This window comes from Ambystoma mexicanum, chromosome 11 (assembly GCF_040938575.1).
Source record: "Ambystoma mexicanum isolate Mex_15411 chromosome 11, UKY_AmexF1_1, whole genome shotgun sequence".
NCBI classification, from domain to species: Eukaryota; Metazoa; Chordata; class Amphibia; order Caudata; family Ambystomatidae; genus Ambystoma; species Ambystoma mexicanum.
Genome location: NC_090934.1, coordinates 554,100,756 through 554,118,398, shown reverse-complemented (window position 1 = coordinate 554,118,398; position 17,643 = coordinate 554,100,756). Strand labels below are relative to the sequence as shown.

At 50.2% G+C, this 17,643-nt stretch overlaps 1 protein-coding gene across 1 annotated transcript in view; it reads left to right on the top strand.

The window, feature by feature from the left end:
• LOC138503559 (catalase-like) overlaps positions 1-17,643 on the top strand; it is a 515,936-nt gene that overhangs the window by 483,383 nt on the left and 14,910 nt on the right. Inside the window, exon 12 of the mRNA XM_069623379.1 lies at positions 4,464-4,553. Within this exon, the coding sequence (XP_069479480.1) occupies positions 4,464-4,553 (90 nt within the window). The remainder of the gene's footprint in view (positions 1-4,463; positions 4,554-17,643) is intronic.

Below are 17,643 nucleotides of genomic sequence, written 5' to 3'. Positions count from 1 at the left end.
GGGGCCGGGAGCTACAGTCTCGGTCCGGAGGTACATGTCTCTTTTTGGGTCCATGGCATCCTGCATTCAGCTCATCCCGAATTGTCGCCTGTTCATGCGGCCGGTGCAGGAGTTTCTCGCCTGCCAGTGGTGCGAGTCAGGGGTGATGGTCGGACCAAGTGCTAATCTCCTGTGTTCTGGTGGAGGCCCTACAGTGGTGGACATGCACAGAAAATCTGGTACGGGGCATGTCTCTGCGGGAAACAGATTTTCAGTTCACAACAGTGACAGGCGCTTCCCAGGTGGGTTGGGGGGCGCACATCGACCGGTCTTAAGTCTAGGGCCTCTGGTCTCGGGAGGAGGCATTGTTGCACATCAACGTTCTGGAGTTGAGAGCAGTGCACTGGGCGCTGAAATCCTTTCTACCTCTCAAGGACAGACCCCACCACCACAGTGTTCTATTTGCGGAAGCAGGGCAGCACACATTCCCAGCTCCTGTCCATGGAGGCTCGGGAGGGCTGGCATTGGGCTATTGCACACGGGAGTCACATTTTCGTTTAACATTTGCTGTGTGTGCAGAATGTTCAGGTGGATGCCCTCAGCAGAAACGCGGGTCGGTTGCACGAGTGGAAGCTGAAGGAAGAACAGGTGACAACGCTCTTCCAAAAATGGGTATTTCCCCCCTCTCGACTTGTTTGCCACGCCGAACAAGCAGTGCCCTCTTTGCCAGCAGGGTCGCTCATCCGGAATCAAAGGTAGACGCATTTTCATTTTCATGGATGTGCCTGTACACGTTTTCACCGTTTCCTCTTATTCGGAGAACGATCTGGTAGGTGCAAAAGTACCCGTGCAAAGTGATCTTGGTGGCACCGTTCTGGCCCAGGCAGACTTGGTTCTCGGATCTACTTCTTCTCGCGGTGGATGAACCGCTTCGTCTAGGGTTGGAGCAGGATCTTCTGTCACCGGACGAAAGAAGGATGTGGCATCACGACCCGGCATCACTCAGCCTGACAGCGTGGCTCCTGACTACTCCGTGTTTGGTCATCTAGGTATCTCGCAAGATTGTCGGCGGATCTTGGCGGCGGTAAGGGCGCCTTCCATCAATATCTCTTACGGTAGAAAATAGGCAAGGTTCTGTGCCTGGTGTGTGGAGCAGCCGGACGTACAGCCGTTGGAAGTGCCTCCGTCCCAGATTCTCCCTTACCTGCTGTAGCTGGTGCAGGGGGCGGGCTGGCGTCATCAATCAAGGTGCATTTACCTGCCATAACCAGGTTCATGAGAGGGTGCCATGCTGCTCCTCTGTTCAGTGACAGATTGGTTAAGCATCTTCTAAAAAAAAACTTTTTCGGACATTTCCCCCAGAGAAAAGGTTTGCTCCGGTATGGAGTCTCAATGTGGTTCTCTCTGCTTTCATGAAGCTGCCATTTGAACCCATGTCGGCAGCGTCCTTGAAGTTCTTCCCATGGAAAGTTGCGTTTCTGGTAGTGATTACATCTGCCAGAAGGATGTCGGAACTTCAGGCGCTGGTCATTGACCCGCCGTATCTGCGTTCATGAAGGACAGGGTCTCCTGTCTACAAATCCTCACTTTATACCTACAGTGTCGTCGGAGTTGCACAAACACTCTACGATTGCCTTGCCCACATTCTTTGCTAAGGCGGCCACTGCGGCGGAAAGAGCTCTGCATTAACTAGATGTCAAGAGGGCGTTGAAGTTTTATATCAGCCGTACTCGGGTCTTCAGGAAGTCGAGACAGCTGTTTGTGGCTTTTGATACTTCCAACAAGGGGCAGTCTATTTCCAAGCAAGAACTTTCCCGTTGGGTCTCCTCTACAATTCTACAAAACTCCTAAGGCCCATTCTATGAGGTCCATAGCATCGGCGCTATTGGCTGGTATACCGCTCAGTGATTTGCCAAGCCGCATCTTGGGCGGTGCCGCATACCTTCACCAGGTAATACTGTCTGGGCCAGCAGTATGAGGAAGATGTGCAGGTGGGACAGGTGGTCCTCCAACACCTGGCCCCGCAGCCTCCGGGGTTCATTTTGCTCTATCACTTGCTGGTTTGTTATCATGCATGTTGTTGGATGTTCATGGCTGTGGCCTGGGTCTGGGGTTGGTTGCCTGTCATGCACCTCCAGGTCTGTCATACTGCTATGTAATCTATTCACAGCATGTGAATCCATGAAAGATTTAATGCTGGAGAAGCGAGTAGTTTCTTACCTGTAACTCCATTTCTACAGTGTTGGTATCTTTCATGGATTCACATGCTCCTGCTGGCCGCCCCCTGCAGGCAAACCTTGGTTCAGGTTTCCTCTACTTTGGAGGTTAAAATCTGAAGGGAAGCCGTGGGGACGGGGCTATTTATACCAGACGTCCTATTGGTGTGCATAAAGCACCCAAAAAGACGTTGCTAGGACACTAAAGTGTCGGGTTTCCGATAGGAAAATGCTAGGTTAAAGTTACCGAAGTTTCCCAGCCTGCTGACGGGAAATATTCAGAGCATGTGAATCCATGAAAGATATCAACGCTGGAGAAATGGAGTTACAGGTAAGAACTACTCCTTCACCCCTATTGCATCAAAAAACAATGTCCTTCCCAGTTGAAATTGAGACATCCCCACAATCGAGCATCAAAAGTATCTGGTGAGGGTGTGAGGGGCAGGATCTCATTAAAAGTTCATAAATTAAGGCATCCCCCTTCCCGTGCACTTGCGCAATCTGAATGACACCTGGCCTAGTAGGATCGCTGTCCGTCTTCCCTCTGTTCCTCCTCCCTTGCCTTGTCTCGCCTTGAAACACTTGTGTATTGGCGTGTTATAAATGCCCTATCCTATCATACTTCTGAAGAACTTTGGTGAGCAACAATTTTCAGCAACGACCTGCTCATCTGCCTCCTTTCCATGTCACCTACCCACAGGCCCTGCTAATCAGGTAAATGAGCAATAGTTTGTACTACACCCAGAAGTTCTAACAGGATTCCACTGTAGGTCTTTCACAGTGGAGAAAACAGATGGGGGCGAGCCATGCACAATTCTGCATTTCTTCCTCTTAAACAGGAATTGTCCACACGAGAATTTTCCACCAGGCAACTCCAGCTTTTGGTCCATGTAGGCCAAGTCGTCCTATCGCAACACCTGTGCACTTTGACTTTGTGCTTTAGATGTTTGGAAAATTAACTTTCATGTTTCTATTTTGGTTCTGCACCACTAAATTCAAAGGTTCATAGTGAAGGGCTGTGAGGGTACTCATTAACAGAATTGAGTTCCCTCACTCATCCTCCACTCCGCACCATCGCTTCTTAACCAAGAAGGTCAACATTGGCATGGCCAGATCTTTTTCAAACCCTTCCTCTCTATGCATGTATAAGAGAGAAAGATGGAGACAGCACGGTTGTCTAAATGGGTAAAACCCTTGTTGGCCACACTGTAGGTGTTACCCGAAAGATCAGATCAGATTATGGCATTGATGAGGGTAGTAGAGGCGAGATCTGAAACAATGTAACACTAGAACAGCTACAACCGACCGACAAAGGTCCTGTCTATCGAGTTTTTGGTTAACTCCTTGGTAACCAGTATAAACCAAGCAGAAGCTCTGCAAGTGGAATTGTACAAGCTGCTGTAAACCTTTTACAAATGTAAAATGGTGCAGGAAAAAGTGGATCAGATCTGCAAAATAACCATGTGTACATGTTCTAGTACTCTGATCCTCTAAACTAGATTCGTCCCGTCTTCCCATGCAGAGCCTGTTCTTATAAAAGGAGCATTTGGGCTCATTTATAGGGAGGGTTTGTGAAGGGCAATCTGGAACAGGTGATTTTAGCAAGCTTCCAAGAACCAAGGGGAGGTAAAACTCCTAAACTGGTCAACAAACCCAAAGAATAGCTCAGTTGAAGAATGCTTTACTGTTTCCATATCTTAGCCTTGAGACTCGGATAAGTTGGAAGCACATTTTGATGAGTCCCTGATTGACTTGGAAGTATAGCACTCAGTTTTGCAGCAGCCCAGGGTGAGGTTATTCTCCATAGAGAAGTGATTTATGTTCACACATGTTGAGGGTGCCCAGTATCCTTTGGACGAACACTAGTGATTCTCCTGGTTTTATTGAATTTGTATTGTACTGCTTTAGGTGCTTGTACTAAGTGAACTACTCTAAATACTATGTTCGTTGTTTTGAATGTATAACGGTGGATTTAGCTACCAAAACCCTATAGCAATCCTATGTTGAGTGCTACCTGGAGGGGAATGGTGTTATTAGCATCTTTTATTTAAAAGGGCTCCCCTGATGAGGACTCAATTTTCTCTAATATCTTCTTCTGTTCCAGACCCTCCCTACCATGTTACAAGATGTTTTTCAAAGTTAGAATCATGAGTGAGATGAGAAAAGTGAAAATGTGATGAGGTTTATGGGTTAGTGATACCTGTAATATTCGTTATAGGGTGTTAAGCATAGTGCATCATATACTTTTTTTTTTAAATCCTATTGTAGGTTAGAAATTTCTCTGATGTGCATCCAGATTATGGTGCCCGCATCCAGGCCCTTTTGGATAGACACAACACTGAAGCTGCTGGGAAAAGGGTAAGTATGAATTGTGTTATACATACTGGCCTTTTTCAGTTGTACCCCAAGTATTCACATGAACAAGTAATTTGTTTTGAAAAATATTTATTATTGCATTTTAGTTTGCAATTAAACCTTTCACAATAAGATATATTATTAAAACAAGATATCAGCAGTTATCACTGTAATTTAAATATGTTACAATAAAAAAGTTTCATTTATAAACTCCTCTTATATAATCTTTAAGAAATGCTAAGTATTTCCCCATAAAGCTAAAAGGGCTACAGTCTGCAATGTTTGCTATCCACTCATAAATATGGTATAAAACTCTTGAGTTTTAAGCATAATCTTGTATCTAAACAATCATCTCAAACAAAATATATGAAATTGGTCAATAGTAAATGGATGTTTTAAAGTTTCTAATTATGTACAGCTGTTCTACAAGTCCATTTTCAGTCTGTTTTCTTGGGCTCAATCCATATCACAGCCTCTGAGCAGTGCTATAACATGTTTAACTTTGCTGCTGTGCAGGGAAAAATGGGCAAATTAAAATTTTATGCACTACCCTTGTCTGTCACTGCAGTATCATGGTGACACCTGTTTTTCTCTCAAACACTGAGATGAGGGGGAGAGAGACTGGGAGGATGAAGATTACCAACTGGGAACCACAGAAAACTCTGCCCTTTCTACAGAAGACTGTCCCGTTAACGAGGCCAGGCAAAGTCAGGCCTCACTTTGCAACTGGTTTGTAGTCCTTATCGAATTTAGTCCATCGAAATGGAATGCATCGAAACGTATACAACGAAAAATGTTCCATTGAATTACCATACATAAAGTGTAGAGTGTTTATACATCGAAACCCTTTCATCGAAAAGGGTTTCCTTATATAAACACTTTGCATTTCTTGCATGGAAAGTCGATGAAACGTAAAACACTTTAATGTTATATGGAGCTGTCCATTGCTTAAATCTGAACAGCTCTGTATAAGATGTGTAGTGTGCACTTTTATTTTGGGGGGGAGGGGGTCAAATAAAATAAAGGTCCCCAGCCCAAGAAAATAAAATGAAAATGCACACTACACATCTTATACAGAGTTGTTCAAATGTAAGCACTGGACAGCTCCATATAACATTATATGACTACACACTACACCAGTCGGAGAGAGCTGTCCAGTGCTTAAATCTATAATGTATTTCAGCACTGGAATGCTCTCTCTAGCTTGTGTTTATTGGGGGGCACTCCCACGGGTCCCCTTTCCCTAACCTTCCACCCCAACCCCCATTTTCAAAAATTAACCCATTCCTCAATCCATCAAAATTCATTCAATGAATATGCTTTGCAATGGAAAAGCATTTCAATGAATTCATTTCGATGGATAATAATTCGAAAGAAATTAATTTGATGGAAAGACTGGATACCTTTACAACTATGCACACCTGAACCTAATCACCACTCCCACGAAGTATAAACAGCGGAGCAGGAGAGCACACAGCCGGTTGGGGATTCTGGAAGGTGCAAGAAGCTGGAGGAAGACCAAAAAAGCTGCAGAGGCCCCGGGAGTCCTGGAGGAGGGGAAAACCGCCCTGACACTGGCCCTGTGTGTTCACAGACTGCACTGTGGAGAGGGAGCTGTACCTCCAGAAGGCAAGAACAGGGGCAACTGTAGTAGCCTGCCGGTACCCACAGCAAGCCTCCTCCCCTTGGCCAGTCAGGCCAATCCAGGTCTCTGAGGGTCAGCAGAAGAGACCCTGACCTCAGAACATCCCCTTTTAGCTCCTGCAGCTTCCAATGCCGAAAATGCCATTTTGGGGAGCTGTGAAGTGGGAGCGAAAATAGCCCAGTGGGTTCTGGGACTAGAAGTCCCAAAAACCCTGGTTTGCGAATTGTGAACTTTGAAAGGAGGCTCTAGCCCGGTTGTGGGAAGCCTTCTTAGTGAGCAGTGAAGCATGAAGAGAGGCTCGAACCCGACTGAGTTAAGCCTTCAAGGTCAACTGTGCTGTATAAGAGAAGGCTGGAACCCGGCTGAGGGAAGCCTTCATTTGTGAACCTGTAGAGCTGAAAAGGAGGTGAAGCCATCTGACTGAAAACCTTACCCGAAAACAAAGCAGCCAGTGAATTCAGCACAGCCAGTGAGTCGGAGAGACTGATAGCAGAACGGACTGTTACGATCAAGGTTGCAAGCGGAGGAAAGATGACTCGTATGTGATTGAACTTTATGGAACCAAAATAGGTACTATATACAGCGTGGTCCGGCACCACATGGTTGCTCATTTGAAGGTCGGTTTGGTATCCAACTGAGCGTGTGAAAATTATTGAACTGTGAAATCCAAGTGGTCCTGCAGCAGGTCAAGCTAAATCCTGTGCACATTCTAAAGTCTTCAATAGCCTACTAACTGAAACTGGTCTGAGACTGGCTGACGGAGGATAATTGTATAAAAGGGGATTTGATCCCATCTGAGGGGGATCCAGATTAAAGAGTGACTCGCCCAACTTGAATATTTTGAAAATAACTTTTTTTTCGTTGTCTTTGGTACATCAGGCCCTCTGAATCAAGAGACTTTGAACGTAAGAGACTTGGGCACAGGTGGCCCAGATGTTGATAAAAGGAACTGTGTCCTTGTGCCGAAGAAGCCTAAGAGTATGCTATGCTCCAGGAAACAGTCTTGTCCCGTGCTAAAAACATGGGGAAGGGAGGCCAACGGCCTGAACATCCTGACTTATTTCGTGATCCTTTTCGTGAACATTCCCCCACACTATTTGTAACTTAATGGGAATGATTAGCAATAGTTTCTTTTTAGTATAGGCCCTTTTTATTTGACAAGACTACACTAGGACTGTATTATTTGGTTGTAGCTTGCTCTCATCTTAGATTTAGGTTTAGATAGGCGTTTTTCACTCCCTTGATAAAGTTCAATAAACACCCTTGAACTGTGGTCACATGTCTGTCTTACTTTGATACCATACCTTCCCTACAAAGGCCAAGACTGTTCTTGTTAGTTTGTTGACATTTAAGTGTTGTGTCGGTAGACTGAGTTAGTCCATCATTTTACAGCCTAAAAGAGGGCACCATTTTCATTGTTGGCTTTGTTTATTGATTTGGTTTAATCTGCTTTAGATTTGAGTATTTAGAATTTGTGTTGTGTGCGGATTAAAGGTATTGTAGGTTTTCAGGGCTTTAGTTGGTGTGATGAACATTTTTCAAACGTCCTGATTTGGCGCTTGTTGTTATTGAGATCCAGATCCTCCAAGTACCACAGAGTGGTTGGTTTGGATCTGACTCTTTTCAATTTGTGGGATGTCTGAATATTTGTGAAAGAATGAAGTGAGGTGTAGATATTGTCGGGTAGGGAGTTTTTGCGACTGGCCTTCGCTTGTGGATGTGAAAGAAATAGTTGCTTACGCGTATTCCAAGTTCTCCATCATGGGTAACTTCATTGAATTTGTAAACATGGGCTATCCCTGCTGTAGAGCAAGATCTTGGAACACATTTTTAATATAGAGAACTTTTTGTAAAAAGCATTTCATAACCATTGAATCATTCTGAAATAAACACTTCCTCTCTGGCAAGCTGTGACTTTTAGTTGTCTCCTATTAAAAGTGCACATAGGCAGATTCCCTGCATGGGTTGGTCTAACAAACTACAACCATAGAGGATCAGTGCCGATATAGCTGCTAGAAAGGTAGTTTGTTTTGTAAAGCGGAAAGAAAAGCACTGTTGCTTTAAGACTAGATATTTTCAGACTCTGATCATACACCCTTTTTGTCGTTTACCCTGTGTGTGTCCCTGTGTGCCCGTGTCCTGGTCCTTTCGAACCAAAGCATTACGTCTTATGTCCACGTGGAGAAGGGCAGATTGTTTATGAATTTCATGAAAATAGCCCTAATCGAGAACTTGCATTACACGCAAGTAACTTTCCCTTCTCTGTCGTGAGATCCTCATTGATATTCGTAAACGCTAAATTGAATGCCATGCCCAACTCACTGGAAGAAGGTGAGGACATCCAAATGTAGACGAAAACAGGAACGAGAGGACCATGAAGATTCCACTGTTAATGGAGTCCACTGAACAATCTTACAGAAGCCTGGCCCACCCCTTCAAGTGGCTGCCTTGCAGATCCCTCCATCTGGGCATTCCTTGTAGCAGTTGTATGTGCCTTACCTCTTATAGAATAGGCTCTTGGCCAACCTGCAAGGATTTATTAGCTTTTTGGTAGGATAGCAAAATATCATACACTTTCTAGCTTTGGCCCTTTTACAAGCACAGTGCCCCTTGTTAATCCTGCCATAGTCCACAAAGAGTTATCTGGTCCTTATCCCTGCCTTTATTCAATAAAGATAATAACAAAGGATCCCTTTCACATCCAGAGCAAATGAGAGGAAGGATGGGGAAAAAGGGCAGGGAGAGAAATGGACAGATTAATATGCAAGTCCGAATCACCCTGGGAAGTAATGAGCACTGTCTCCCAAGGGCTACCTTTTGATTACGAAACAGTGTAAGGCTCATCTGCGCACACAGCATGAATCACATTAACTTCTCTGGGCGAAGTTATTACTACCAGAAAAGCCACTTCCCAAGTTTAATGGAGGTCAGCTTTATGCATGGGTTTTGGTAAAGAAAAGGACACCATTTAACTCCCAAGAGGGAGAAGATCTTCTATAGGAAGGTAGAGTTAATTTAAGCCCTCTAAAAGCATTGTACTCACCGACATTGTGAAGAAAGAACTTTGAGTGGTGGTCTGTCGGCTGGTCTGGTCTGCATACCACCACTGAGATATCCAGAATCATTGTAGAGTTAATCTGTTTGAATTTCAGGGTCACCTTTAGAATCAGAGGCATAAGAGGAAAAACAGTGAATGTCTTTCGACGAGTCTGTCAAAGGGAACTCTCTCTCAAACCCTGTTCTACAGCTTGAAGGCAAAGTCTCAGAATTTGGCGTTTTCAATTGTCCAAAAAGGCTGAGAGCAAGAGATCCTCATCTGACAAAGATTTCTCCTATTATGTCGTCAGTTAAGACCCCATCAAGCACTGTCTTTAAGACCCCCTTGAGCATGTGTTCTTTATTCCTGAAAGGTGGATTGCTGTAATGGAGAACATTCTCTCCAGAAGCCAATACCTTCTTCCTCCCTACTCATATTTTCTGTTTGTGTGAGAATCTGATTTTGTCTACACGGAAGGTATGAACAACTTCAATGCAAGGGGAACTGCTCATCCTCTGTATGTTTATGCCAAATAAAATGTCCTTCCAGGATAAGTTATCATGAGAAGTCAGGTAATCATGACCTCTCCCCATCCTTCTATTGAAGCATCTGAAACAACACATTGCTAGGTTTGAGCAGGCAGAAAAAAACATGACCTGTATAAGATTATTCCTTATGTACCACCATTTGAGAGAGACATTCCCTGAGTCGGTGAGGCAGCCATGTTCTTCTCTTCAGGATCCATCTATACTCCATGTGTTTTTGCAGAGGTCTCCTGTATATCCTGGCATTGGGGACAAGTAATATGCAAGATGCCCTTGACCCCAAGGTGCAGAAACGGTTCTTTCTCCAGCATGGGGTCTGGCATGGATTCACATGCTCATGAATATTCCCCGTCATCAGGCTGGGAATCCTCGGTAAAGAAAAAACCAGTATCAGTTTCGTTTCTGATCTGTCTTTCGTAGTAATAACCAATCACTGGTCTCTGCGTCATACTGACCACAGCCAATGACTGCCCTCTACCTAAGCACCGCCTCTGGCAGCCATCTTCAGATTTTTACTGCACGTTCATGTGTTGGGATCCTCGTGCTTTTGCTCTCGAGCGTTAGTGCTATTTTTTTCTCAAAAACTTCGTTTTTTTCGGTCAAAAGAGCCTCAAGCTCCACCGACTTTCCATCCGATCAACGGGGACCCGTTTTGGATTCGTCGGCGCCCCTCAAGGGTGAAGATTACGTCGAGCTACGCTTTTGGAGGACTCCAGAAGTTTCTCAGGCCCGGCTATGGCCCAGGAGAAGGGAGGCTCGACGCCCGGAAAGCTGTTCAGGGTCTGCCCTGGATGCCAGCTGCAGAACGTCTTCAAGGAGGACGAACACCCTTTTTGTCTTTACTGCCTACATGAGGACAAGACGCACGTGGAGAAGGACTGTGCGTTTTGCGGCAACATGCCGGAGCGGACCATGAAGGACCGCCATCAACGTCTCGCCAACTGGCTAGAAGGGAAGAGCCCGTCCGGCGAGAAGAAGAGGAAGAAATCCGAGCGGTCTTCTAAGACCTTTGAGGACGCCCCGGCGACGGGGGTCCAACATAAGGCCAAGCACCGCGAGTCCGCTGGCACCGGGAGCGCCGAACGGTCGGGCTCTACAGGCGCCAGGCAGGGCGCACCCTCCCCGGCACCATCAACCACGAGCCAACGCTCTGGGTCGGGTAAGAGGAAGGCCGAGCACCCGGCGAAGCTCCTGGAGAGGCCCCGGTCGAGCTCGAAGGCGGAGGGGGAGCGAGGCAGTGTCCCCCCCCTCAAGGATAAGGCGGTGAGCGCACCTAAGGTGGTGAAGGCCTTAATCCATCCGGCCAAGCCCTCTATCGAAACTGTCGCGGCGGCCCTGGCTCAGCCTGTGGAGGCTACACCAGTGGTGGCGACCTCGGGGCTCAGAGTCTCCCTGCCACCTCGGAGGGAGTCCTCTTTTGTGCCCATCGATAGGACCCCCGTGAAATCCCCCGTGGGGAAGAAAAAGGGGGGGCAGGGCGTCGTCGTAGATTCGGCCCCAACCTCGGAGGAGGAGCTGGTCGAGGTCTTAAGCCACGGCTTCGGCGTGGAAGAAGACCGACCCGTCGGGATGGATCCCGACGCAGGTGACGACGACATCGTCGAGGGTACCGACGGGGCCCCTGATCGCCCGTCGGATTCCCCTCTGCCAGCGCCGCGAGACAACTCGGCGGCCATTTTGTTGGCTATACAGTCCTTATGCTCTGAGATAAGGACGAGACTACCGTTGCCGACGGAACCTCTCCCGTCGGGGGACCCAGAACCGGGACCTTCTGGTGTTCCCCCTACCAAGAAAAGAAGGATCCACCCTCCACCTCCTTTTCAGCCCTCGCGCCCCTCCCAGCCCTCCTCCCCGTCCACCCGAGGGGATGATACGGGGACTGACACGGCAGCGACGGGTACGGACGACGAGGTATACGACGAGGATTTACCGTCGTTGCCTCCCACCAGGGCTTCTCCGCCCGACGAGATTGGATCGTTCCACTCAATGATCGCCAGGGCATCCGAGCTTTTCCAACTCTGCCCTGAGGAGAAGAAGAAGGAAGGTTTCCTTTATCAGCGGCGCGAGGCCAAGAGGAAGACGGTCCTCGCGGTGCCTCTATTGGACGACATTTGGGATGAGGGCCTCACCCTCCTCAAGAACCCGTCCACGACGCCAGCTAGAAGAGACCGGTACGAGAAAAAGTACCGGGTCCCGGACACGGCCCCCCTGTGCCTCCGGGCGCAGCCTACCCCGGACTCCGTCGTCTCCGCGGCGGCCAGGAAGAAAGCGGGGGGGGTGCGGCCTCCACTTCGACTTCCCCACCGGACGGCGAGGGAAAGAAATTGGACGCTATGGGACGCAGAGTCATCTCGTCTGCAGCGACGACGATTAAAGCTGCCAACGCCTTGGCTATCGTGGCCCGATACGACAGGGAGCTCTGGTACAAACTGGCTCCCCTGCTGGACTTCTTGCCGGACGACAAGAGGGCAGAGGCCCTGGAGATCCTGCAGGAAGGTGAGGTGGCTTCGGACCACGCCATTACCGTTGCGACGGACATCGCCGACACTGGGTTCCGCCAGTTAGGCAACGGCGTTTGCCTTAGGCGGCGTGGATGGCTCAAGGCTACGGACTTCCGTCAAGACGTTCAGACCAGAGTCCTGGACATGCCCTTCGACGGGAACAACCTGTTTGGGAAAACGGTGGACGATTCCCTTCAGGCTATTAAAGCGGACACCGAGACGGCCCGGGCCCTTGGAGTTCTGCAACAACGACGGACGCCCTTTCGGAGCAGCGGAGGCAAGGGCGCCTCCAAAGGTTCCGGCGGCGGTTTCTCCTCCTACCGTCAAGCGGCCCGCTCGTCATCTCAGGAGGCCTACAGAGGACGAGGCAAGCCTGGCGGACCCCGCCGTCGTCGCCAAGGACAAGGCGCTAAAGCCTCGTCGAAGCAGGATTGAACCGGCCGGGGGGTCGGGCCCCCACCGAAGCACCCCGGTGGGAGGCCGGCTGGCGAGCTTCGTCAGCGTGTGGGAGTCCATCTCCACCGACCGTTGGGTGCTGGACGCCTTGGCCCGGGGGCACGCGCTTGAGTTTCAAGGAAAGTGTCCGCGCGTCCCCCCCGTGGCCAGGAAAGAACTTCACGTCCCTCAACTCCTCCTGGAGGTGAAAGCGATGCTCAAGAAGGGCGCCATCGAACTCGTCCCAAAGAGGCTGCGGGGCTCCGGAGTCTACTCGAGATACTTCCTCGTGAAGAAGAAGACGGGGGGATGGCGCCCCATCCTGGACCTGCGACGTCTGAACAAGTTAATCAAGGCGCAAAAGTTCCGGATGGTCACCCTCCAGCACGTCCTGGGTCAGCTGGAGGAAGGAGACTTCCTGTCTTCGTTGGATTTGGAGGATGCCTACTTCCATATTCCCATCTTGAAGGGGCACCGAAAATTCCTCAGGTTTGTGGTCCAAGGGCGGCATTACCAGTTCAAAGCCCTCCCCTTCGGTCTACGGTCGGCACCCAGGGTGTTCACCAAGTGCCTCGCACCGGTGGCGGCTCAGCTGCGCCGCGAAGGGATCCACGTCTATCCCTACCTGGACGACTGGCTCATCCGAGCCAAGACAAGGGAGCTCGCCGTGGTCCACACGGCAAGGACCGTCCAACTTCTCACGGACCTGGGATTCTCCGTGAACTACGCCAAATCCCACCTGGTACCCGCGCAAGACACTCTGTTTCTGGGAGCGAGGCTCAACACAGTGTCCCTTCGGGCCTCCCCGTCGGAGGAGAGGACCAGGACCATCCTGGGCAAGGTACAGCGGATGTTGGTGGCCGACGCCGCCAAGGTGAGGTCCATCAAGTCCCTCCTCGGAATGATGTCTTCCTGCATCTACCTCATTCCCATGTGCAGGCTCCGGATGCGCCCGTTGCAGGAGTTCCTGGACGCGCGCTGGATCCAAACGACGGGCAACTTCGAGGAAAGGATCACACTCGACGAGAGTTTCCGACGAGCGATCCGGTGGTGGGGCACCCGCGCGCATCTGACGGCGGGCATGGCCTTCCAGACCCCAGCCCACCAGGAGACAGTGACCACGGATGCCTCCCTGGAAGGGTGGGGAGCGCACACCGAAAATCTGCACGCAAGGGGCCTTTGGCTCCCGACGGAGAAATCCTTACATATCGACGTCCTGGAGCTCCGTGCAGTGTTTTGGGCCCTCAGGTCCTTCCTTCCGTCCCTCAAGGGCAAGGTGGTGAGGATCTTCACCGACAACACCACCACCATGTTTTACATCAGAAAACAGGGCGGAACCAGGTCCCCAGCACTGTCCAAGGAGGCGCAGGACCTGTGGCATTGGGCAGTCGCCCAAGGGATGTTTCTGGTGCCGTTTCATCTGGCAGGTATAAAAAACACCATCGCCGACTCACTCAGCAGGGAGCTGCGCTCGTGCCACGAGTGGGAACTACGGCAGGATCTGGTGGATCGCCTCTTCCGACGGTGGGGCACACCCCAGATCGACCTGTTCGCGACGGCGACGAACTCCAAGTGCCGGAGGTTCGCCAGCAGGTTCCCCCAGGCGAGGAGCATGGGCGATGCTTTCTCGTTCCCGTGGGAGGGCCTGTTCCTCTACGCGTTCCCTCCTTTGCCACTGCTAATCCGGCTCGTCAACCAGCTCAAGAGGTCACGGTGCAGGATGATCCTCGTCGCACCTGCGTGGCCGAGGCAGATATGGTTCCCGGACCTTCTGGACTTGTCAGCGTCCCCGCCAATCAAGCTGCCGGTGGACGCGGATCTGCTCTCCAGGGAAGGAGGCGCCATCCTCCACCACGACCCGAAATCGCTGAACTTGCAGGCCTGGCTCCTGCAGCGCTAGAGTTTGGAGGATACGACATACCGGCCGACTGTAGAGAGGTTCTTGCAAAGGCCAGGGCGTCCTCGACTCTTAAATGCTACGGACACAAATGGAAGAGGTTCTCTGTCTGGTGCCACGCACAGAAGATTAACCCTCTACGGATTACGGGTCCCCAAGTTCTGCCGTACCTGCTGACGCTGGCCAAAGCTGGACTGGCACACGCGTCCATCAAGATTCATCTTGCTGCGATCTCCCGATACACCAGAACCACGGGACGGACGTCCTTGTGGTCTCAGTCTGGTGAAAGAGTTCATGAAGGGACTGTTCAGATCGTTCCCGCCGGTGAAGGCTCCGGCCCCGGCGTGGGAGCTCAACGTGGTGCTGACCAAGCTCATGGGACCTCCGTTCGAGCCTCTGCACTCGGCCCCATTGAAGTTTCTGTCGTGGAAAACAGCATTTCTTGTGGCCATCACCTCCGCACGACTGGTGGGAGAGATCCAGGCCCTTTCCTGCAAGGCCCCGTACTTGACTTTTCACGACACGAGGGTAGTGCTCAGGACGCACCCCTCCTTCATGCCCAAGGTACCGTCGGACTTCCATCTCAACGAACCCTTGGTGTTGCCTGTGTTCTTCCCGTCGCCTTCGTCGCCGGCTGAGAGGACTTTGCACTCGCTGGATGTGGCTAGAGCGCTGAAGTTCTACGTGGACCGCACGAAGTGTTTTCGGAAGACGTCACAACTCTTTGTGAACTTTGGACCTGTCAATCAGGGGAAGGCTCTCTCGAAGGCTTCCATTTCCAGATGGCTCTCCGGCTGTATCATGTGCTGTCATTGGTTGGCAAACCGACCGCTGCCCGGCCGTACGAGAGCCCATTCCACCAGAGCGATCGCAGCTACCACGGCGTTCCTTTCTGGTGTGCCCCTGCTGGACATATGCAGGGCTGCTACGTGGAGGTCGACGCACACCTTCACGAAGTTCTACTGCGTCGATCGGGATTCCAGGGAGGAGTCCAGGGTCGGCCAAGCAGTGCTGCGCAACCTGTTCGCCTGAGGTGAGACTGGTGAGGAGGTAAGATGCTTAATGTTGAGTTTGATGTAATGCTTAATGTTGAGCCTTTGCCACCTCCCGTGGTTGTGCATGTGTGTACTGCTATGTATTCTTTATTCATGAGCATGTGAATCCATGCCAGACCCCATGCTGGAGAAGGAACAAGTTACTTACCTGTAACTGTTGTTCTCCAGCATGGGTCTGGCATGGATTCACATGCGAACCCTCCCGCCTACCCCTCTGCGGCTCTTCACTTGGTTATACTGCCACTTCACGTGCTTCCAAATCTGAAGATGGCTGCCAGAGGCGGTGCTTAGGTAGAGGGCAGTCATTGGCTGTGGTCAGTATGACGCAGAGACCAGTGATTGGTTATTACTACGAAAGACAGATCAGAAACGAAACTGATACTGGTTTTTTCTTTACCGAGGATTCCCAGCCTGACGACGGGGAATATTCATGAGCATGTGAATCCATGCCAGACCCATGCTGGAGAACAACAGTTACAGGTAAGTAACTTGTTCCATACCATTAATTTGATTTTTGTAGGTCGCCTAACCAAAGGACAGATTCAATTTTATTTTTTTCGACCGATTAGACGGTTTACAAAAATGGAAATGACATGATGATGTAGCAGTTATAATGCGCCTATACACAAGTGTTTCAAGGCATGACGAGGCAAGGGAGGGAAACAAAGGGAGGACAGACAATGATCCTACTAGGCCAGGTGTCATTCGGATCGCGCAAGTGCGTAGGAAGCGGGCAGGGACAGTGCAGCACATGGGAATAGATAATAACAATAAGTCAAGTAACGGCCAGCATGTGGCAAGTGCATGGGTAAGTGCTGACATCAGGTGTCACGGGCTGGTGGGGGGACTGTAGGGATACAGAAACAGTCCCCAGTGCAGGGGTTGCCAGGCGCAGGCAGTGCAGGTGTGACGCTGGTGGGAGAGGGACCCTGGCCCGAGATCAGAGGGTGTGCAGGTAGCCAGTGCAGTTCCGGTTACAGCAAGGAGGTCAGCAGAGGAGAGGAGGAGAAAAAGCAGGGGCAAAGTGAAAGGTTTTGAGGTGCTTCCAGAACCGGAGATGGCTCTCCTCAAGTTTAAGGGAGGCTGTTCCAGAGGGAGCCACCAGCCAAGGAAAGCGATCTACCACCAACTCGTTACTTGGAGAAGCGACTGACCCTGAGGGAGTTGGAGGCAGATGAGCGAAGAGCTCGAGAAGGAAGATATTTAGGAAGAGAGAGTTGAAGGTATTGAGGCCTCAGGCCCCAGAAGGCCTTGTGGACAATGCAGAGGGTTTTTAACTTAATCCTTGATACACTCCATGGGCTTGAGGCTAAGGACAAGTCTCGCAGTCCTGTTCTATATGAGTTGCGGAGAGTAGAAGCAGGCAGAATTAGAGAGAGGCTGTTGCAATAGTCCAGCCTGGAGCAAACCATAATTCTGGAGATATTGAGCTTCTGGGGGAAGGAGAGGAAAGGAAGAATACCTCTGAGGAGGTGCAGCTGGTAGTGTGACTTCTTAGAGACGTCAGAGATGTGAAGAGAGAAGGAGAGTGTGGAGTCAAAGATGACCCCAAGGTTTTTAGCCTTGCAGGTGGGAGCAGAAAGAGGGCCAAGAGAGGCCGGCCAGAGCTACAGGAAAGGGGGAAGCGGGTGTGCCGATGAGGAGAATCTTCGTTTTACTGGCGTTAAGGCAGAGGTCATTGGCGGCACACCACTCCTGGATAGCAGATAGACAGTCAGAGATGAGGGAAAGAGAGGAGGAGGCCGAGGGTAGCCTGAAAATGTGCTGTGTGCCCAGACTTTCAGTGCTATGCGCATGACAGAGAGCGGCGATGCGGTGGGCAAGGAGTGCCAGGTATTGGTTGACCAGCCAGGGATAGAGGTTAGACCCCTGTGGGACACCACAGGTAGAGAAGAAGATAGCGGAGAGGAAGGACCCAAGTTGGACCTGGGAGGATCGGTCAGAAAGAAAAAGTCAGCCACGCCAGATCCTGACCAGT